General features: G+C 44.4%; 1 protein-coding gene across 1 annotated transcript; it reads left to right on the top strand.

The window, feature by feature from the left end:
* The first annotated feature begins 994 nt into the window (after positions 1–994).
* On the top strand, positions 995–22,611 carry LDHD (lactate dehydrogenase D). The gene is made up of 11 exons (XM_060788313.2): positions 995–1,097; positions 5,851–5,963; positions 8,318–8,459; positions 8,704–8,845; positions 9,267–9,426; positions 12,291–12,490; positions 12,626–12,754; positions 12,859–12,986; positions 17,983–18,073; positions 21,456–21,567; positions 21,838–22,611. The coding sequence occupies exons 1-11, from the start codon at positions 1,035–1,037 to the stop codon at positions 22,001–22,003; spliced, it is 1,446 nt and encodes a 481-aa protein (XP_060644296.2). The 5' UTR covers positions 995–1,034; the 3' UTR covers positions 22,004–22,611.
* The last annotated feature ends 417 nt before the right edge of the window (positions 22,612–23,028 follow it).

The following is a 23,028-nucleotide window of genomic DNA, read 5'->3' as shown; positions in this document are numbered from 1 at the left end:
AATGATACAATTAGGCCAAACCTCCCACACAGAACAGCCATGTGAGCCACAGCAACACATGGCAGGGGAAGGAAAGAGGGAAGGATGGAAGGAGAGAAGAAAGGAGGGAGGGAAAGGGGGAAGGAAGAAAAGAGAGAGAATGAGGGAGGGAAAAAAGGAAAGAGGGAAAGAAGGAAGGAAAGAAAGAGGTATCGAAGGAAGGAAGAAGAGAAAGTAGAAAGGAAAGGAAAAGGGAGGGAAATGCAGGAAAGAGGTAAAGAAGGAAGGAAGGAAGGAGCAAAGGAAATAAAAAGTGAAAGAAGGAAGGAAACAGGGAGGGAAGAAAGGGGACAAAGGAAGAAGTAGAGAAAGGGGAAGGGAAGGAAGGAAAGAGAGAAGGAAGGATGAAAGAAAGCAATATAGAAGGAAGAAAGGAGAGGAAAGGGAAGAAAAAGGGGGAAGGAATAGGTAGGTACCTCTCTTTCATAATAGTCCAGATATCTATCTCTACTTCGAAAATTCTTACTATAGGCCACAGCTACGCGTGGCAGGGCACAGCTGATATCTATCTATCTATCTATCTATCTATCTATCTATCTATCTAAAAACAGCGGCCAATAATCTATGGTGAGAACTGTTATAAGGCATAATTATCCATTTTAGTGATATTAATTATGGTACTGCAAGCCATTCAACACATTGTGCCAATTAGAGAAGTTACAACAGTGGTTACAGCACTTTTGCAGGGATTAAACATCTCTGGAAGTTTTTGAACTGCATGACTCTCTATTGGGAGGGCTTTGATTGTGTCCCCCCTGCTTGACTGAATGGGGTTAGGCTAGATGCCCTTTGGGGGTACCTTCTGGAAGGGATTGACAAGGTCCTGAGCCTTCTCTGCTCAGGCAAACTGCAGCTCCCATGATCCCAGGGCATTTGAAGCGGTATCAAACTGCGTTAACTTCCCAGTGCGGATGCAGCCACAACCAAGCCGGTCCACCTTAAGATTTTTGGGGGCGGGCCTTCCTTCTGTTCCTCTGTCCTTCTTTCCCAGGGTCATGGCTCTCAGGAGAAGCTTCGGATCTGTTGCTTGCAGGGCCTACTCTCGAGGAGCAAGCAAGGTGCGTGCGGACAGACCTTGTCGCGGGATCATCCCGCGATAAGGTGCAGGGAGAGGGAGGGCCCCCCCTCCCCAGTGGCTGGAGCTACACTGAACTTAGAATGCATTGTATGGATCTACACTAACCATATATTGCATTGAACTCCATGATATGACCACCTAATGCAGGTTAGATGGGTCTGCACTGACCATTTAATGCAGTTCCAGCCTGCATTGAACTTCATGATATGGGTCTCTACCCTGACTTATGTAATGCAGTTACAAAGTCCATTGAAGTGCATTACATGGCCATCTAATGCAGGCTGAACTGCATTGAACTCCATTATCTGGATCTGCAAACTGACCATTTAATGCAGTTTCAAACTGCATTGAACTCCATCCCATGGGTCTTCTACACTGACCACCTAATGCAGTTCCAAACTGCTTTGTATCACAGTGTAGATCCAGCTTCTGGGTTTAGCAAACATGCATGCATACTTGACAGTCTGTTGTTGTTGTTGTTGTTGTTGTTGTTGTTGTTATTGCATTTGCTTTTACACACAAACACACACACACACACACACACACACATATATAAGCTGTCCCCTGCCACGCATTGCTGTGTGGCCCACATGGCTGTTCTGTGTGGGAGATTTGGCCCAATTCTATCATTGGTGGGGTCCAGAATGCTCTTTGATTGTAGGTGAACTATAAATCCCAGCAACTACAACTCCCGAATGTCAAGATTCTATTTTCCCCAAACTCTACCAGTGTTCACATTTGGGCATATGGAGTATTCGTGCCAAGTTTGGTCCAGATCTATCATTGTTTGAGTCCACAGTGATCTCTGGATGTAGGTGAACTACAACTCCAAAACTAAAGGACACTGCCCATCAAACTCTTCTAGAGTTTTCTGTTGGTCATGGGAGTCCTGTGTGCCAAGTTTGGTTCAATTCCATCGTTGGTGGGGTTCAGAATGGTCTTTGATTGTAGGTGAACTATAAATCCCAGTAATTACAACTCCCAAATGTCAAGGCCTATTTCCCCCAAACTCCATCTGTGTTCATATTTGGGCATATGGAATATTTGTGCCAAGTTTGGTCCAGATCTATCATTGTTTGAGTCCACAGTGATCTCTGGATTTAGGTGAACTACAACTCCAAAACCAAAGGACACTGCCCATCAAACCCTTCCAGTATTTTCTGTTGGTCATGGGAGAACTGTGGTTTTTTAGTTATGTTAATCCCACAAACTAACATTACATTTTATTTATATAGACTAGCCATCCCCTGCCACACGTTGCTGTGGCCCACATGGGGGTTCTGTGTGGGAGGTTCGGCCCAATTCTATCATTGGTGGGGTTCAGAATGCTCTTTGATTGTAGGTGAACTATAAATCCCAGCAACTACAACTCCCAAATGTCAAGGTCTATTTCCCCCAAACTCCATCTGTGTTCACATTTGGGCATATTGAGTATTCGTGCCAAGTTTGGTCCAGATCCATCATTGTTTGAGTCCACGGTGATCTCTGGATTTAGGTGAACTACAACTCCAAAACTAAAGGACACTGCCCATCAAACCCTTCTAGTGTTTTCTGTTGGTCATGGGAGTCCTGTGTGCCAAGTTTGGTTCAATTCCATCGTTGGTGGGGTTCAGAATGCTCTTTGATTGTAGGTGAACTATAAATCCCAGTAACTACAACTCCCAAATGTCAAGGTCTATTTCCCCCCAAACTCCATCTGTGTTCATATTTGAGCATATTGAGTATTCGTGCCAAGTTTGGTCCAGATCCATCATTGTTTGAATCCACAGTGATCTCTGGATGTAAGTGAACTACAGCTCCCTAACTCAAGGTCAGTGTCCACCAAACTCTTCTAGTGTTTTCTGTTGGTTATGGGAGTCTTGTATGCCACATTTGCTTCAATTCCATCACTGGTGGAGTGCTCTCTGGATGTAGGTGAACTACAACTCCAAAACCAAAGGACACTGGCCACCAAAACCTTCCAGTATTTTCTGTTGGTGATGGGAGAACTGTGTGCCAAGTTTGGTTCAATTCCATCGTTGGTGGAGTTCAGAATGGTCTTTCATTGTAGGTAAACTATAAATCCCAGAAACTAAAACTCCCAAATGACAAAATCAATTTTTTTGAGTGAAAGACATACTTTGGGTTGTTAGGTGTCTTGTGTCCAAATGTGGTGTCAATTCGCCCAGTGGTTTTTGAGTTCAGTCGAGTCGCCGTTCCAGTCCTTGTCCCACTAAAAGCTGCATACGTCTATTGTCCGAAAGCCTGGTCCCAGAACCATGATTTTAATTTTTTTTCTAAAGGTCAGGAGCGAGGGAGTGGATCTTACCTCCTTTGGGAGTGTGTTCCATAGGCGGGGGGCCACAGCCGAGAAGGCCCTGCTCCTCGTCCCCGCCAGCTGCATTTGCGCTTTTGACGGGAGCAAGAGCAGGCCCTCCCCGGATGATCTTAAATTGCGAGGTGGAACTTATATAATATATACACAGGGTTGTTGTAGGTTTTTCGGGCTATATGGCCATAGTCTAGAGGCATTCTCTCCTGACGTTTCACCTGCATCTATGGCAAGCATCCTCAGAGGTAGTGAGGTCTGTTGGAACTAGGAAAAAGGGTTTAGCATTTGATGGCCTGGCAGTGCCTGGAGCAATCTTTTGTTGAGAGGTGATTAGATGTCCTTCTTTGTTTCCTCTCTGTTGTTTTGCTGTTGTAATTTTAGAGGTTTTTTAGGCCATTATATGCTAATCAAGGTGGCCAGTTGAAACATTCACACCTAGCTCCAGCAGACAAGAGTCCTTTGTCCCACCCTGGTCATTCCACACATATATAAACCCTTTTTCCTAGTTCCAACAGACCTCACTACCTCTGAGGGTGCTTGCCATAGATGCAGGCGAAACGTCAGGAGAGAATGCCTCTAGAACATGGCCATATAGCCCAAAAAAACCTACAACAACCCAAAGGGATTGAATATTTGCCATGTATGTAAAGGTAATGGTTTTCCCCTGACATTAAGTCCAGTCATGTCCGACTCTGGGTGTTGGTGCTCATCTCCAGTTCTAAGCTGAAGAGCCGGCGTTGTCCGTAGACATTGCCATGACTGCATGGAGCACTGTTACCTTCCCGCCGGAGCTTACCTATTGATCTACTCACATTTGCATGTTTTCGAACTGCTAGGTTGGCAGAAGCTGGGGCTGACAGCGGGAGCTCACGCGCTCCCCGGATTTGAACCGCCAACCTTTCGGTGAACGAACTCAGCAGCTCAGTGCTTTAACCCACTGCGCCACTAGGGGCTCCATATATACACATATTTCACAGGATGCTTGCCATAGATGCAGGCGAAACGTCAGGAGAGAATGCCTCTAGAACATGGCCACATAGCCCGAAAAAACCTACAACAACCCAATTATTGCTGTTGTTTGCCTAATAGCTCCATAGCACTGTGGGTGCCCACACAAAGTTTTTAACCTTTGTGTTTTCGTAAATACATTACAACTGTACCCTTGGTTTGCTCCTGATACGATAAATAAATAAATATTCATCTATGGTACATTTTATATATATTACACAATGTAACAACGTTTGAAAAGTGTTTTGGTTCTTGGTTTGGAAGTGTTATTTCCTGTTTAATTGTGCGGGACTTACTATTTCCTGTTTAATTGTGAGTGGCCACGGTGGTACACGCTCTGGTCACATCCCGCCTTGACTACTGCAACGCTCTCTACGTCGGGCTGCCCTTGAAGACGGCCCGGAAGCTTCAGCTAGTCCAGCGCGCGGCAGCCATGTTACTAACAGGAGCGGGGCGCAGGGAGCATACAACGCCCTTGTTGTTCCAGCTCCACTGGCTGCCGATCTGCTACCGGGCCCAATTTAAGGTGCTGGTGTTATCCTACAAAGCCCTAAACGGTTCCGGCCCAAAATACCTTGTGGACCGCATCTCGGCCTATGAGCCCACGAGGGCCTTGAGATCGTCTGGGGAGGCCCTTCTCTCGATCCCGCCTGCCTCACAGGTACGTCTGGCGGGGACGAGAGAGAGGGCCTTCTCGGTGGTGGCCCCCCGGCTGTGGAACACTCTCCCTGTTGACATCAGACAGGCGCCCTCCCTTATGTCTTTCCGTAAGAGCCTAAAGACATGGCTATTTGAGAAAGCATTTAACTGAGTGCTATATTAACTGGTAATGACAACTGGAACGGAATATGGACTACGAGATTGGTTTATGATTCTACGATAAGACGGAGCGGATTATTTTAGTGTAATTAGATGATTGTGTATTAGTGATATGTTGGTTTTTTCGTTATGGCTTATTGTAAATTGTCTTTTATATGTTGTACACCGCCCTGAGTCGCCCTAGGGCTGAGAACGGCAGTTAACAAATGCAGCAAATAAATAAATAAATACATAAATATGAAAGTAGTTGTTTTCCTCCAGAAACTTCATTTTTGTGGCTGCCACAAACTAAACTGAATATGTCGGGCTTCTTTGACAAATTATAGCAAAATGTGCTGCAGGATGATGTCCCTCCTACAACAAACAAAGTTTGTGCAGTTTCATTAACGTTTCCCATGTTTTTATGGTGGAACCGATTAGGAAATGACATTGATAACTCAGGAACAAAATAGTATTATGCAGTGTAATGGGACTTGAGCATCTATGGGTCTCCAAGTGGGCTTTAGGACCAAACCCAAATGGATACCATTTGCTTTGCTAATATTCCTCCCTTGTCTGTTGTCTGCATTCTTCCTCCTGATGTTGTCACTCCAAGGACTGGCTAACAGAGAACTTCCTTGACTCCTTGAGAGCGGTGGTGGGGAGTCCCAACGTCTCTACGGCCTCTGCGGTCCGCGAGCAACACGGCCATGATGAATCCATGCACAGGTATATTATTATTTATTTATTTATTTGGAAGTTTTCTATACCGGCCTTCTCACCTCAAACGAGGGACTCAGGTCGGTTTACAACATATATGCAAATACAATAATATATAAGTACAACAGGGTTGTTGTTTTGTTTTTTTGTCGTGTCAGGAGCGACTTGAGAAACTGCAAGTCGCTTCTGGTGTGAGAGAAATTGCCGTCTGCAAGGACGTTGCCCAGGGGACGCCTGGATGACTCATCATCCAGTACAACAGGGTGCAACATCATTACAGATTAAAATAGTACAATAAAGTACAATAAAAACATCATCATTACAATTACCTAAGCCAAGTCGTCAATCCAGTCATAGTCATAGTCACAGTTCATCATCCTCCTTCCTTGTGGACAGAGGTTATAGATTCAGTCCTCGAATGCCACATTTGAGCCAGGTCTTTAGTAGTTTCCTGAAAGTCAGGAGGGAGGGAGCAGATCTAATCTCTAGTGGGAGGGAGTTCCAAAGCCGGGGAGCCACCACCGAGAAGGCCCTGTCCCTCGTCCCCACCAACCGTGATTGCGAGGGTGGTGGGATCGAAAGCATATAGTATATACTAGCTTTCCCTGCCACGCGTTGCTGTGGCCCACCTTACCTCCCTCTTTCTCTCCTTCTTTCCCTCATTCCCTTTTCTTCTTTCCTTCTCTTCCTCTTTCCTTCTTCCTTTTTTCTTTTCTTTCCCTTTCTCTTTCTTCCTTCTCTGCCTCTTTCCTTCCTTCCTTCCTTTGGTTTTTGTTTCCATTCTTCCTTTTGTCTGTCCTTCCTTCCCCCCTCTTTCTCTTTCTTTCTCTTCTTCCTTTGCTCCTCTTTCCTTCTTTTTCTTTCTTATCTCCTTCCTTCCTTCTCTACCCATTTCTTTCCATCCCTCTTCTTTTCCTCTTTCTCTCTTTTCTTCCTTCTCTATCTCTTTCCTTCCTTCCTTCGCTCTTTGCTTCCATGTTTCCTTCTCTGTTTCCTTAATTCCTTCGATGTTTTTCCTCTTCCTTGATTGGGCCCGCCGCCTAGGAGGTTGCAACCACTGCGTCGCTCGGCGAGGCCTCGGCTGTTATGGCGGTTCCGCCGGAAGTGCTGGGAGCAAGACTGACAGGCGAGGGAGCGGAAGTGCGGGAAGGGGTGGGGGGCGAAGGAAGGGGGCGTGACTTCCCGGAGGGGGCGTGGGAGGAGGGAAGGATTGAGTCAGGGTGAGAAAGGGCAGGGCGGCGAAGGGAGGGGGCGTGGCTTCCGTGGAGGGGGCGTGGTCGGCGGCGGCAGAGGAGGTGGAGGAGGGAAAGAATTGAGTCAGGGCGGGTAGGGGTGGGGCGGCGAAGGGAGGGGGCATGGTTTGCAGCGAGGGAGCGTTGTCCGGCAATGTGCGTGCAGCGGGGGACTCGCGCCGGGGCACCTCTACACATGCTCCCTTTGTTTTCGAAATTGTAGGTTTGTTGAAATGTTGTTTACTATTTTGATGAGAGTTGTGCATACCTTGTGTGTTGAGGTATGTGCGCGCCAAGTTTGGGGAGTTTTGGTCCGGGGTTTTTCACGTTTTGCTGTCCCGTTGAACACCCTTAACAGATTTATATATATAGATTACACTATGCAACAAAATTTGGAAAAAAGTTCTGTTCCTGGTGTTCTGCTCCAGAGCAGGATCCCCTCTGACTTTAAACACCACACACCATTGGGTTAAAATAGCAAGCAGTTTATTGAAGGTAATAAAAGCCAAAGCAATAAAAGGTAATAAAAGCCAAAGCAATAAAAAGTAATCCACAGTAAAAAGCAAATCCAATCGATTGGGAAGAAAAAGGCCAAATTCGTCCAAGGAGAAGTAGTCCAAGAGAGTCCACGAGACTAGATATTTGAATTCAGCGGCAAATAACAGCAAAGGCACTTAAACCAGGAATCGAACAAAGACAAGAATCCAGAAAATTGGCATGAAGAACTTAACGTGAATCCAACATTGCTTCGTCTGAAGTTAGATTCTGTACTTGGCACTTATATCCCTGCCTTATTTCCCAAACAGCTCGAAACGGATTTTTCCTTAACTTTGGTTTCACTTCTAATTTCTGGATGAGTGTCGTAATTGTTGGTTTGTTTGTCTTTACTGGCTAAAAACACTTCTTCTGTTCAAGGCTTCATTAAAATCTGCACCTGGAGATAACTGACCTGGGGATTACGGCTGGAAAACTATAGCAAAATGTGGTTCAAGTTGTCCCTCTCACAAAAACAACAACAACAACAAAGTCTGGGCAGTTTAATCAACTTTTCCATGTTTTTTTATGATAGAACCAATTAGGAAATGACATTGATAACCCAGGAACAAATTGAGTCTTGTCTCACTGTTTTAGGTGCCGTCCGCCAGATGCCGTGGTCTGGCCCCAGAACGTGGAACACGTCAGCCTCCTGGCCCAAGCGTGCTACAGCCGTGGGGCTCCCATCATCCCCTTTGGGACCGGGACCGGGCTGGAAGGCGGCGTTGGCGCTGTGCAGGTTAGATGGAGACTCACAGGTGAATTGGGGAGGAGGATGGATCACAGGTGAGAGCGGCAATGAGGGGAATATTCCTCAGAGTATGAGATGGAAGCACGCTGTTGGAGCTCCAGAAATGGGCAAACTACTCCCATGAGTTCTGGTTCCATATATTACCCGACTTAGATCTCATGCTCACAATTTTTTGGGCTAAACGACCTTGCTCTCCCCTCCCCTCCTTGATTTTCCTGATTTCCATGGTCAGGGTGGTATTTGCTTCGATTTGACCCAAATGGACCAGATCTCGGATCTGAACCCAGAGGACTTCACCGTCACCGTTGAACCCGGAGTGACCCGCAAGACTCTGAACAACTTCCTGCGTGGAAGCGGGCTCTGGTTTCCAGTTGGTACGTCTGTCCTCCATTTTGGAGAAAGGGAAAACAATGCGTGGCTATTGCACTGGGGCTGGAGGCCAAATGGTCACCTGCAGCACCTGCTAGGGATATACCAGACCCTATTGAGTGCAGGGGAACCCGTTGGGCAATTTCCAAAAAAGGAAACAACAGTTTTAAAATGTAAATCAGAAACAACAGCATTAGCAGCAGTTCAGCAGACCTGAAGCTTCTAGTGCCAGCAGTAGAGCAACTTAGCTAAAGCAATAAAGACACATAGGAACATCCAAGGTTGTGCTTCTTGGTGGGTTTCTTGGCCCTTTTCCGTGCTGAACTGGGAGAAACTGGTGCAGGTTATCTTGGCCAGACCATGAATGGATTTTGGATGGCCAGTGGTCTCTTGCTACTCCATCTCATGGTCCTTTTCCATTTGCAGACCCTGGAGCAGATGCCTCTCTGTGCGGCATGGCGGCCACCGCAGCCTCTGGCACCAACGCTGTTCGCTATGGCACCATGCGCCAGAATGTGCTCAACCTGCAGGTGGTGCTGCCTGACGGGAAGGTACTCCACACAGCCGGGCGGAACCGCAGGCCCAGGTAGGTGGTATACCAAGGAAACCCATGGCCCTTCACTTTAGATCTATTTAGATATACTGCAAAGCTACCAGCACTTTATTTCTCATGTCACCACTTATGCCACTCTTGCTGCTATTGACTTTCTACCAGTTATTTTTTCCTTCTATTGTTGTACAAGAGCACTTTACAATCGTTGGTATACTGGAAGAATCAGGAAGCATTAAGGGGTGGGAATACTAGGGTCCAGATACATGTAATTATAACAATGACTGTTATCAAATATTAACAACTGAAACAACAGTTGTGGAAAGTGAAGGGAGTTTCCCCGGGGGGGGGGGGGGGGTTCCGCGGGTGGGGGGGCCACTATAGAGGTGGTGACAGGTAGAGGGAGATACGGGAAAGGGAGAACAAAATACGCATTTTGGCCCAAAATTTACAACAACAAATTGGCAACTTCTAAATACACTAATGATTCAAGACAAAAGCAAATTCGGCCCAAAACTTACAACAGAACATTGGCAATTCCAAAGATTACTCACACTACAATCCAACAACCTATTCGGCCTGAAATTAACGGGGATATATTGACAACTCCAAAATACCCTCCTGACAAGATACAGCTGAGGTGCCAGGATGGTGGCCCCTCCAGGTTGAAGGTGGTGCTATTCAATGCCAGGTCGGTAAATGGGAAAACCTCTATTATTCAAGATCTAATCCTGGAAGAACAAGCTGACCTGGCTTGTATAACAGAGACCTGAGTAGACAAGGGAGGAGGGGTGAATCTCACCCAGCTCTGTCCGCCAGGTTACTCTGTGCAGCACCAACCAAGGCCTGGAGGGCGGGGAGGCGGAGTCACAGTGGTCTATAAGGATTTTATCCCCCTGATCAGGTGCCCCATCCCACAGTCATCTTCCTTTGAGTGTGCCGGCTTTAGGATAGGCGACCGGGACAGGATAGGGATTCTGTTAGTGTACCAACCACCCCGCTGCACGACAGTCTCCTTACCTGAGCTAGCAGGAGTGGTCTCGGACTTGGCGTTGAGCTCCCAACGGCTTTTAGTCCTGGGAGATTTCAACGTCCATGCCGAGACCTCTCTTTCAGGTGCGGCTCAGGATTTTATGGCCGCCATGGCAACCATGGGCCTGTCCCAATTAGTATCTGGTCCCACCCACAGTGCCGGGCACACACGGGATTTGGTCTTCTCCCAGGGATGGGATGACGGTGACGGGGTGGAGGAGCTGACCATCGCTCCATTGCCATGGACCGATCACCACCTGATTAGGTTTAGACTTACTGTGCCTCCTAACCTCCACAGGGGTGGTGGACCCATTAGAATGGTCTGCCCCAATAGACTTATGGATCCAAATGGCTTCCTGATGGCCCTTGGGGAATTTCCCACCTCCTTGGCTAGCGATTCTGTCGATGCTTTGGTCTCTCACTGGGACAGTGGAATGACTATGGCAATAGACACGATCGCTCTGGAACGCCCCCTCTCGAGTAACCGAGCTAAACCTGCCCCTTGGTTCACTGAGGAGATGGCAGCGATGAAGCGAAAGAAGAGGTGGCTAGAGCGCGTGTGGCCTCAGAGACCTACCAAATCAGCCCAAACACATCTGAATGTGGCAATAGTGGCGGCACAAAAATCATCTCTTGCTGCCAATATTGCATCTGCGAAAAATCGTCCAGCAGAGCTATTCCGAGTTGTCAGGGGTCTGTTAAATCCGCCAAAAAGGGAGATCCCTGATAGCTCGTTGGCTCGCTGTGAAGCATTTGCTCGATTCTTTGCAGATAAAGTTGCACTGATTCGGTCTGATTTCGACGCCATATTAACAGCAGTCTCTGAGGATGTAACACGAGCATCTGCTTGTCCAGTTTTGTTGGATTCATTTCAATTGGTTCAGCTTGAGGATGTGGACAGAATCCTTGGAGAGGTGAGACCCACCACATGCATCCTAGATCCCTGCCCATCCTGGCTGATAAAAGAAGCCAGAGGGGGTTAGGCAGAGTGGGTGAAGGTGGTGGTTAATGCCTCCTTACAGGAGGGAAAGTTTCCAGCGAGCTTAAAACAAGCTATCATAAAACCGCTGTTGAAAAAGCCATCACTGGACCCCACTCAATTAGACAACTTTCGGCCAGTTTCCAATATCCCCTACTTGAGCAAAGTCATGGAACATGTGGTGGCAACACAGTTCCGAGCACAATTCAAAGTGCTGGTTTTGACCTACAAAACCCTATACGGTTCTGGCCCAGTGTATCTGTCCGAACGCATCTCCCTCTACGTCCCACCTCGGAGTTTAAGATCTTCTGGGGAGGCCCTGCTCTCGGCCCCGCCTTTATCACAAGTGAGATTGGCGGGGACGAGGAGCAGGGCCTTCTCGGTGGTGGCCCCTCACCTGTGGAATTCACTCCCCGTGGAAATCAGATCATCGACATCCCTCCTTTCCTTTAGAAGGAAATTAAAAACATGCATTTGGGACCAGGCGTTTGGGCAATCTGGCAGATAAATAAAGGACAACGACAACTGATAGGAATGGACAATGTGGAATGAATTTATGGACTCTGAGTTGTCAAATACTGAGCATGAGATTAGTTTTATTGATTGTGATATATAATTGATTGTTTTAACTGTTATAACTGTTTTAATTGCTGTTTATATATGTCTATCTGTATTATTGTGTAGGCATCAAATTGTGCCTTTTGTAAGCCTATATGACTATATCTCCCATCAGCTCTAGATAGTACAGCCTTTGGAGAGGAATGCCGGGAGGTACAGTCCAACAACATCTGGAATGACACTTGCTTTTCTGCTCAATATTAAAAGGCCGACTAAATCGTACTTCAAACTACAGTATTGCAAGGCTTTCCTCCTCTTCCCTCCTGCGTAGGAAGAGCGCGGCCGGCTACCACCTGACGGGGCTGTTTGTGGGCTCGGAGGGCACCTTGGGCCTCATCACTCAGGCTACGCTGCGCCTGCACGGTGTACCTGAAGCGACTGTGGCTGCCGTGTGCGCCTTCCCCTCTGTCAAAGAGGCCGTGGACAGCACCGTCCAGGTCCTGCAGGCTGGCATCCCCGTGGCACGCATCGGTGAGTGGAGTCCCTGCCTCTCCAGGGACCGTGACCAGTGTCCAGTTTTGGACACATCTAGAGATTCACGGCTTCTAATTTGGTCGCCCTTCGCTGGATATGTTCCATCCGGCGCATGTATTCCAATATTTCCAGAATTCCTGGACGACGTGATGATGGGCGCCTGCAACCGCTACAGCAACCTCAACTACGCGGAGCTACCCACGCTGTTTCTGGAGTTTCACGGCAGTGAGCACGGCGTTGCAGAGCAGGTCCAAGCGGCAGGTACGTATCTGAACTAATCTTGGGAATGCTCCCACCATAACTCTACGTGACGTCCCAAGCTAAACCACTGCAGTGGGGCTTTGAGCCAAAGCTTGCCTTCGCAGGGGAGATTGTGAAGTCGAACGGCGGGTCAGACTTCGCATGGGCACAAGAGCAGGAGGCCCGGAATCAACTATGGTCGGCGCGGCACAACGCCTGGTACGCAGCCCTGGCGCTCCGCCCCGGATGGAAGGTGCGTCGCTTGGTGTTTTTTGACTTTCTAAAAGTCTCAATGTATCATTATATATTATTATCTATCTATCTATAAATGTAATGTTAGTGTGTGGAAGAAACATAACTCAGAAACCATAGGATGAATTGACATGAAATTCTGACACAATGTCAATGTGTATGAATGTGTAACAGTCCAACGAGTGTCCATCATCCCTAAACACACACACTACACAGAAACCCAGCAGAATGGACTTAACCACCACCACCCCAAAAAAAATCATATATACATATACACATACACTCATATACATATACACATGCACACATTCATATACACACACACACATATACAAGAACATACAAACATAACATATATACATATACACATATATACATATACACAAACACACACATATACATTACACATATAAACACACAAAAACACAAAAATATACAGATGTATACACACATATATACACATATACACAAATATATGCACAGACATAAACATATATATACACACATAAAACACAAAATATTTATTTATTATTTATTTACAACATTTATACGCCGCCCTTCTCACCCCGAAGGCGACTCAAAGCGGTTTACAATACACACACACACACACACATATATACATACATACATACATACATACATACATACAATATATTATATTACTAGCTGTACCGGCCACGCGTTGCTGTGGCCAACTTTCCCTCCCTCTTTCTCTCCTTCCTTCCCTCTTTTTCTTTCCTATTTCTCTTCTTTCTTCCATCTCTACCTGTTTCTTTCCTCTCTTTCTTTGCTCTTTGGTTATATCCTTCCTTCTCTCCTTCCTTCCTTCCCAATCTTTCGTTCCTTCTCTCCTTCCTTCCCTCTCTTTTTCCTTCACTTTTTTATTTCCTTCTCTCCTTCCTTGCTTCTCTGCCTTTCTTTCTTTCCTTCCTTCTTTCCCTCCCTCCTTGTCTCCTTCCTTGCTTCCTCCTTTTCCTCCTTCATTCATTCCCTCTTTTCCTCTTTCTCTTGTTACTTTCTGAGTGTCCCATTTAACACTGTATTTATATATTACATAGAAAGAAGGAAAGGAAGTAGGAAGGAGGGAGAGGAAGGAACAAAAAAGAAAGGGAGGGAAGGAGGGAAAGAAGGGAAGGAGGGAAAGAAGGAAAGGAAGGAAAAGGAGGAGGGACAGGAAGGAAGGAAGGAAGGAGAATGAAGGAAGAAGAAAGGAAGGAGGGTGAGGAAGGAACAAAAAATAAAGGGAGGGAGGGAAGGAGGGAAAGAAGGAAGGAAGGAAGGAAGGAGAAGGAAGGAAGGAAGGAAGGAAGGAAGGAAGGAAGGAAGGAAGGAAGGAGGGAGGGAGGGAAAGGAAGGAGGGGGATGAAGAAAGGAGGGAGAGAAGGAAATGAAGGAGAAGGAAATAAAGAAAGGGAAAGAAGGAGGAAAGGAAGGGAGGAAAGAAAGGAAGAAGGAAGGAGGGGCAGGAAGGAAGGGAAGGAAGGAAAGGAAGGAGAAGGAAAGAAGAAAAGGAAAGAAAGGGAGGAAGGAAGGAGAGGGAGGAAAGAAGGGAAGGGAGTGAGGAAGAGAAGGAAGGTCCTCACTCCCTTCCCTTCTCAAGCACCATCGACCTTCCTCACCTTCTTCCTTGCCTGGGGGCTCCGCTGCCGCTGCTGCCACTCAACAGGGAAAGGAGGAGGAGGAGGAGAAGGAGGAGACCGCCCTACTGACATAGGAGGGAAAGAGAAGGGGCTCCATGCGGCAAGCCTCCACCTCCACTCCCATGGTGCCCACTCTCGCTTCTGTGTGTGTGTGTGTGTGTGTGTGTGTGTGTGTGGCCGTGGCCGTGGCCGTGCACGTGCGCCTGGCACCTCATGCTTTAATGGTTGGCTGTTTCCCCACGAGGAGGAGGAGGGGGTATGGCCATGGGTCTCTTTGTGGGCATGCAGTTTCTCCTTTGTGGACATGCAGTTTAGAAGTCCTTTCTGCTTTTTGGTTTTGTTGTTTTTTTGAGTGAAGGACATACATTGGACTGTTAGGTGTCTTGTGTCCAAATCTGGTGTCAATTCCCCCAGTGGTTATTGAGTATTCATGTAGAGTTTGGTCCAGATCCATCATTGTTTGAGTCCACAGTGATCTCTGAATGTAGGTGAACTACAACTCCAAAACCAAAGGACACTGCCCACCAAACCCTACCAGTATTTTCTGTTGGTCATAGGAGAACTGTGTGCCAAGTTTGGTTCAGTTCCATTGTTGGTGGGGTTCAGAATGCACTTTGTATGTGAACTATAAATCCCAGCAACTACAATTCCCAAATGACAAGATCAATTTTTTGAGTGAAGGACATAGATTGGGTTGTTAGGTGTCTTGTGTCCAAATTTGGTGTCAATTCCCCCAGTGGTTTCTGAGTTCTGTTAATCCCACAAACGAACATGACATTTTTATTTATATAGATTAGCATTACAATATCAGTATTAAAGATTACTATCTTGTACTATACCATTATATTGTAATATTATTAGTAATATTACAAGTAATATAACTATATAATTATAATATCTTATAATGCATTACATTATACTATTATAAATATTATATGTATATACAGTATATTGTTGTTGTTGTTCATTCGTTCAGTCGTCTCCGACTCTTCGTGACCTCATGGACCAGCCCACGCCAGAGCTCCCTGTCGGCTGTCACCACCCCCAGCTCCCTCAAGGTCAGTCCAGTCACTTCAGGGATGCCATCCATCCATCTTGCCCTTGGTTGGCCCCTCTTCCTTTTGCCTTCCACTTTCCCCAGCATCATTGTCTTCTCTAGGCAATATATTACATTACATTATATTATATTATTAGCATAGCACAGGAGACAAGGTGTGCTATGATAATATAATATACATAGACTGGGCCACAGCAATGTCTGGCAGGGGACAGCTAGTCTATATAAATAAAAATGTAATGTTAGTTCGTGCTACCATCAGAACTCGAAAACCACTGGGGGAATTGACACCAAATTTGGACACAAGACACCTAACAGTCCTCCACTCAAAAAAATTGACTGTCATTTTGGAATTGTCGTTGCTGGGATTTATAGTTCACCTACAATCAAAGAGCATTCTGAACTCCACCAATAATGGAATTCGGCCGAACTTAGCACACAGGGGTCCCATGACCAACAGAAAAAACTGGAAGGGTTTGGTGGACATTGACCTTGAGTTTGGGAATTATAGTTCACCCACATCCAAAGAGCACTGTGGACTCAAACAATGATGGATCTGGACCAAACTTGACACAAATATTCCATATGCCCAAATGTGAACACAGATGGAGTTTGGGGGAATAGACCTTGACATTTGGGAGTTGTAGTTGCTGGGATTTATAGTTCACCTACAATCAAAGAGCATGCTGAACTCCACCAATGATGGAATTCAACCAAACATGGCATACAGGACTTCTAAGACCAACAGAACACACTGGAAGGGTTTGGTGGGCATTGACCTTGAGTTTGAGAGTTGTAGTTCACCTATATCCAGAGAGCACTGTGGACTCAAACTGTGATGGATCTGGACCAAACTTGACACAAATATTCCATATGTCTAAATATGAACACAGATGGAAGTTTGGAGGAAATAGACCTTGACATTTGGGATTTGTAGTTACTGGGATTTATAGTTCACTACAATTAAAGAGCATTCTGAACTTCACCAATGACGGAATTCAACCAAACATGGCATACAGGACTTCCAAGACCAACAGAACACAATGGAAGGGTTTGGTGGGCATTGACCTTGAGTTTGGGAATTATATTTCACCCACATCCAGAGAGCACTGTGGACTCAAACAGTGATGGATCTCGACCAAACTTGGCATGAATATTCCATATGCCCAAATATGAACACAGATGGAGTTTAAGGAAAAGAGACCTTGACATTTGGGAGTTGTAGTTGTTGGGATTTATAGTTCACCTACAATCAAAGAGCATGCTGAACTCCACCAATGATGGAATTCAACCAAACATGGCATACAGGACTTCTAAGACCAACAGAACACACTGGAAGGGTTTGATGGGCATTGACCTTGAGTTTGGGAGTTGTAGTTCACCTACATCCAGAGAGCACTGTGGACTCAAACAATGATGGATCTGGACCAAACTTGACACAAAAATCCCATATGCCCAAATATGAACACAGATGGAGTTTGGAGGAAATAGACCTTGACATTTGGAATTTGTACTTACTGGGATTTATAGTTCACTACAATTAAAGAGCATTCTGAACTCCACCAATGATGGAATTCAACCAAACATGGCATACAGGACTTCTAAGACCAACAGAACACACTGGAAGGGTTTGGTGGGCATTGACCTTGAGTTTGGGAATTATAGTTCACCCACATCCAGAGAGCACTGTGGACTCAAACAATGATGGATCTGGACCAAACTTGACACAAAAATTCCATATGTCTAAATATGAACACAGATGGAAGTTTGGAGGAAATAGACCTTGACATTTGGGATTTGTAGTTACTGGGATTTATAGTTCACTACAATTAAGGAGCATTCTGAAACCCACAAACGACAGAAATGGGGCAAATTTCCCACACAGAACCCCCATGACCAACAGAAAATACTTAAGTCCATCCAGTCCAACTCTCTTCACCAGGGCAAGAAAATGTAATCAGAGCCCTCCTGACAGAGAGCCATCCAGTCATAAATATAGATAGATAGAGATGATTCTCTCTCATACACACAGATTATAGATTTGAAAGAGACCCTTAAAGAAGGACTATGATATGTTGCATATTCCAGAGTAGGCAAACCAGACACTCTCCACATCAACACTGACAAAGAAACATCAAGAAATACTGTTTACCCACAAGCAGAAAGGAATTACATATATTAGAAACCAACACTTTCTCATTACTTTATATTCCAGATCACCAGACTGGCCACAGCAACGTCTGGCAGGGGACAGCTAGTATATTCTATAAAGCTTTCTTTCTTCCTTTCTCCACTTGCAGGGCTACTCCACGGACGTCTGCGTCCCGATCTCCCGCCTCCCCGAAATATTGGTGGAAACCAAGAAAGACTTGCTGGAGTCCAAGATTATAGGTAAGGAGCCAATGGGTTGAAAGCAACAAAGAGATGGATTTCTCTTCTGCAACAGAAAGCCGGGTCAATCCTTCCCAGAAATGCAGAATCCATAAAAAGTATGTGAAATGATGTGCGAAACGGATCACCATGCACACATACTCAGCAAGCACTCAGTACCAGTTTTTAGACATACAGGACAGAAAGACAGACAAAAGTATTTTGGCATTTTCCAATTTTGGCGCCTGGAGGTTATGCTCAATTTCAGCCACAGGGGGGTGCTGTCGCTCCATCCGCTATAACGACGAGAACCTTTTGATTGCAGAATTTTCCTTCCATTGTTCTTTAATCCCCGGCATTTTTATGGTGCCATAAAATACCTCCCCGCTAAGCGGTGACGAATTTCTCTACTCACAGCTCAACAGTTGTTTTTGAACTGCTCAGGTGGACAGTGAGCTAGGCTAACAGTCAGTTGCTCAATCCGACTTGGGCTTCAAACTTGCCACCTTCCAGTCAGCAGTGATCTACTGCTGCTGGCGATTAACCAGCTGTGCTGCAGCCCGGCCCGGAATATAAATACTGCAAATAAATAAATAAATAAATAAAAATACTGCAAACAAATAAATAGATAAAAATACTGTAAAAAATAAATAAATACAAATACTGCAAATAAATAAATAAATAAAAATACTGCAAATCAATAAATGAATGAAAATACTGTAAACAAATAAATAAATACAAATACTGCAAATAAATAAATGAATAAAAATACTGTAAACAAATAAATAAATACAAATACCGCAAACAAATAAATGAATAAAAATACTGCAAACAAATAAATAAATACAAATACCGCAAACAAATAAATAAATACAAATACTGCAAATAAATAAATGAATAAAAATACTGTAAACAAATAAATAAATACAAATACCGCAAACAAATAAATGAATAAAAATACTGCAAACAAATAAATAAATACAAATACTGTCAACAAATAAATAAATACAAATACTGCAAATAAATAAATAAATACAAATACTGTAAACAAATAAATACAAATACTGAAAATAAATAAAAAATAAAAATACTGTAAACAAATAAATAAAAATACTGCAAATCAATAAATAAAAATACTGTAAACAAATAAATAAATACAAATACTGCAAATCAATAAATGAATAAAAATACTGTAAACAAACAAATAAATACAAATACTGCAAATAAATAAATGAATAAAAATACTGTAAACAAATAAATAAATACAAATACTGCAAATAAATAAATAAAAATACTGGGGAAAAACCGCTTTGAGGCTTCCCAGGGGTGAGAAAGGCGGTATACAACTACTGTGAATAATAATAGTAATAATAATAATAAGTAAATAAAATAAATAAATAAATAAATAAATATACTATAAATAAATAAATCAATACAAATACTGCAAATAAATGAATAAAAATACTGTTAAAAAAACCCGCTTTGAGTCACCCCAGGGGTGAGAAAAGTAATCAAATCACCCCCGACAGATGGCCATCCAGCCTCTGTTTAAAAGCCTCCAAAGGCAGAGAGTTCCACTATTGGATAGCTCTAGTTACAGTCAGGAAGTTCTTCCTAAGGTTCAATGGAATCACCTTTCTTGGGATTTGAACCCATTGCTCTGAGTCTTAGCTTCCAGGGCAGTAGAAAACAGGCTTCTTCTCTCTTCCTTATGACATCCTTTCAGATATTTAAACAAGGCAAATCAAAGGCATCCTGCCACAAAATACCGCAAGGAAATGTTAGTGTCCAATAGTTTTGCCTTATTAACAAAGCGGGAGTCTTGTGGACAGACTCTCTGTTCATCCTGAAGTTTACAATGTGGACTTGGCCAAGTGACTTTGAGGCCAAAGTCTCCGGTGGAGTAAATATTTCTCCAATATTTTTGTCAACAGTGAGAGAAAGGGGGGGAAATATCGTCAGCTAATAACACTGTTCAACGGAGAAAAAGTTGCGGACCTGAAAATAGTTGTTCTTTTATGATTTTGGGGTGCTGAAAACAAAAATGACATTTAAAAATGTATATTGGCTCTAGTTTTTATGATATAAGCAATCACGTGATCACGTATGGTTGAAAAAATGCATGTTGCGACTTACACTATGGAAGATTCTAGAATACTCCGGCCCTGTTTACCTCTCCGAACGTATTCTCCCCTACGAACCATCAAGATTATTAAGATCATCTGGAGAGGCCCTGCTCTCGGTCCCACCGCCCTCGCAAGCATGCCTGGTGGGGACGAGGGACAGGGCCTTCTCGGTGGTGGCCCCGCGACTCTGGAACTCTCTCCCTCTGGAGGCCAGAACCGCCCCATCCATCCTAACATTTAGGAAACGGGTGAAGACGTGGCTGTGGAGTCAGGCCTTCGATGAATGAGACAACACCATAGGACCCTGGATGAAAGTTGATGTAGATCCATCTTAATAGGATGACTGACCACAGTAGTTTTAGACATAGTGTTATTTTAAAGTTTTTTGTAATTGTGATATATGATATTTTAATGAGTGTATATGTTTTTTATGGCTGGAAACCGGGCTGAGTCCCTCAATGAGGTTGAGAAGCTCGGTATAGAAAACTGTGAAATAAAATAAATGAAATAAAAAGTTTGATGACGCAGTATTAGTGCCGTGTGCAAAAGCCAGAAAGCCCTATAGAAGGCCAGACTTTTGAACGGTGAGGGTCAGTCAGTTGAAGACGGAGACAGTCTCGTTAAACATCGTTTTACATTGTTCTTTTGACTGTAGTTATGCCTCGCATGTGTGTAAATAAAGCACTATGGAAAAAAGAGATCAAGGCCAATGGACTCCGTCAATGCTGTCAGACTACTGCTGGAGCATTGGAAGAGGGAATCCTTTCCTTGAATACAAAAGAAAAGTCAAGAGAAGCACACGGGATATAAACTAAAGTCACGATTAAAGCGACATTTCAACTTTCAGGCTTTTCAACTGCATTAGGCCTACTAATATAGTTTCTTGCTGCACAAACATAAACAATAGATTAATTAAATAAATATTTCTCATGTATAAACTATTGGCAATATAATTTGACTAAAATTTAGTAAATATTCACGGTTTATATACATGCAGTAAGGTTAGGTGCATTATAATATTAACGAATTACCTATTGTGGAGAAAATTGAAATAGCTGTTGCATAAAAACCAGAGCCAATTAACACATTGAATTATTATATTTGAATTCAGCATGTTAAATTTATTAGGAAACCGCACATTTCGTTTCCGAAACTGAGAAAAACTGAAAACTTGTAGAACAGTGTAATTGGCTCAGAGATTAAAAGGCGATGTAGTCCGAACCCACCAAGAGTGGCACCAGTTTAGGTCTGCTCTCTTTTTTACGATGCATTCGCAGGTCCCATTGTTGGACACGTCGGAGACGGGAATTTCCATTGCCTCCTGATTCACGATCCTGAAGACGAAGGACACAGAAGGAGCGTGGCGGACTTTGCCGAGCGGCTGGGAAAGTAAGGCCTGACTCTAGCCATTTTATTTTATTTCCTACTAGTTTGGGGACCCGGCGCTGCCCAGGTTTCACAAACACTATTCTGGCTGCGATCATTAAATAGTTGAATAACTGTTTGGCAGTGCATATACTAAAATTGGAACAATACAGAGAAGATTAGCATCTCCATAAACGTTTCTTGATGCCATCTCTTTCGTGCAATGTTTTCCAAAGAGCATTTGGGTCTCTCATGTTGACTAATTCAATGCTTGTGCCTTTTCCCCAACCTCAGGCGGGCGCTGGCGATGGACGGCACCTGCACCGGCGAACACGGCGTGGGCTTGGGCAAGCGGCAGCTCCTTCGTGAGGAAGTGGGCGAAGTGGCACTCGCCACCATGTGGCAGATCAAGGCGGCGCTGGACCCCAAGCACCTCATGAACCCCGGGAAGGTCTTGTGACCACCTTCGTCCTGTGGCCAATTTGGCACCCCATCCCAAAGGCTTACCTAAACCCACTCCTTGGACACCTAGTCATGATCTGTACTCTATTCTCCAAAGGCTAGAATCATCTTGGCGACTTCTCCAAGTTTGCAATAGATCGAGAACTTTTCCAGGCATTGCCCAACACTTTTCATCCTAGTTATGCTATAGTAGAAGGAAAATGAAAACCCCGTTGTTGCTTATTGGGTTGAGCGATTCCTGCCGTTAAAGGGATGGAGCCTCTGCTGCGAAGAAAAGCCGCAAGACGGTTGTTACAGCTGCTAACTTCCTGAGAGCCTCAGGTGTAACAATGGAGATGCTGCTTTCGCACCTTTGGTAACACCCGCTTGATGTGCGAATAAGCACCGGTTGCACCTTCAAAACCGCATTAAACCATAGTGTTTCCATGTAGAAAAGGAGAAAAAGTCACACAGCGAGGGGCTTCCTCGGCACAAAGATAATGCTGGCTACACAGTGGATTATTTGATAATAGACAATGCAAACCTGGAATCATCCACAAATATGTCATTGACATCCAGGAACCTTGTAAAGGGCTACAACACAAGTGACATAAAACTTACCTTATTATTTTGACATTTCAGCTTCTGCTACTACTTTGTGCCTTTTTGTTATTGAAGGTGTATATCCAATTAAAGATAGCCCAAAATTAATTTAAGTGCTATACAACATGTTAGTACAGTCGGCCTTTCGCTGTGTGGGTTTAACTTCTGTGGGTTTGATTATTATAGTTTTGCTAGGAATCACTGGATCTTCCACCATATTCTCTCTCTCTCCCCCCCTTCCTTCTTCTCCCCTAATATATTTTCCCCTTTCCTCTCTTCCTTCCCTTATTTTCCTTCTTCATATATTTCCCTTCCTCTCTTCTTTCCCTTATTTTCCTTTCCTCCCTTCTTCATGTTTCCTTTTCTCTCTTCTTTCCCTTATTTTCCTTTCCTCCCCTCCCCTTCTTTCCTTCTTCATATATTTTTCCTTTTCCTCTTCCT

This window comes from Anolis sagrei, chromosome 8 (assembly GCF_037176765.1).
Source record: "Anolis sagrei isolate rAnoSag1 chromosome 8, rAnoSag1.mat, whole genome shotgun sequence".
Classification (NCBI taxonomy): Eukaryota; Metazoa; Chordata; class Lepidosauria; order Squamata; family Dactyloidae; genus Anolis; species Anolis sagrei.
This window is presented reverse-complemented; position numbering and strand designations above follow the sequence as displayed.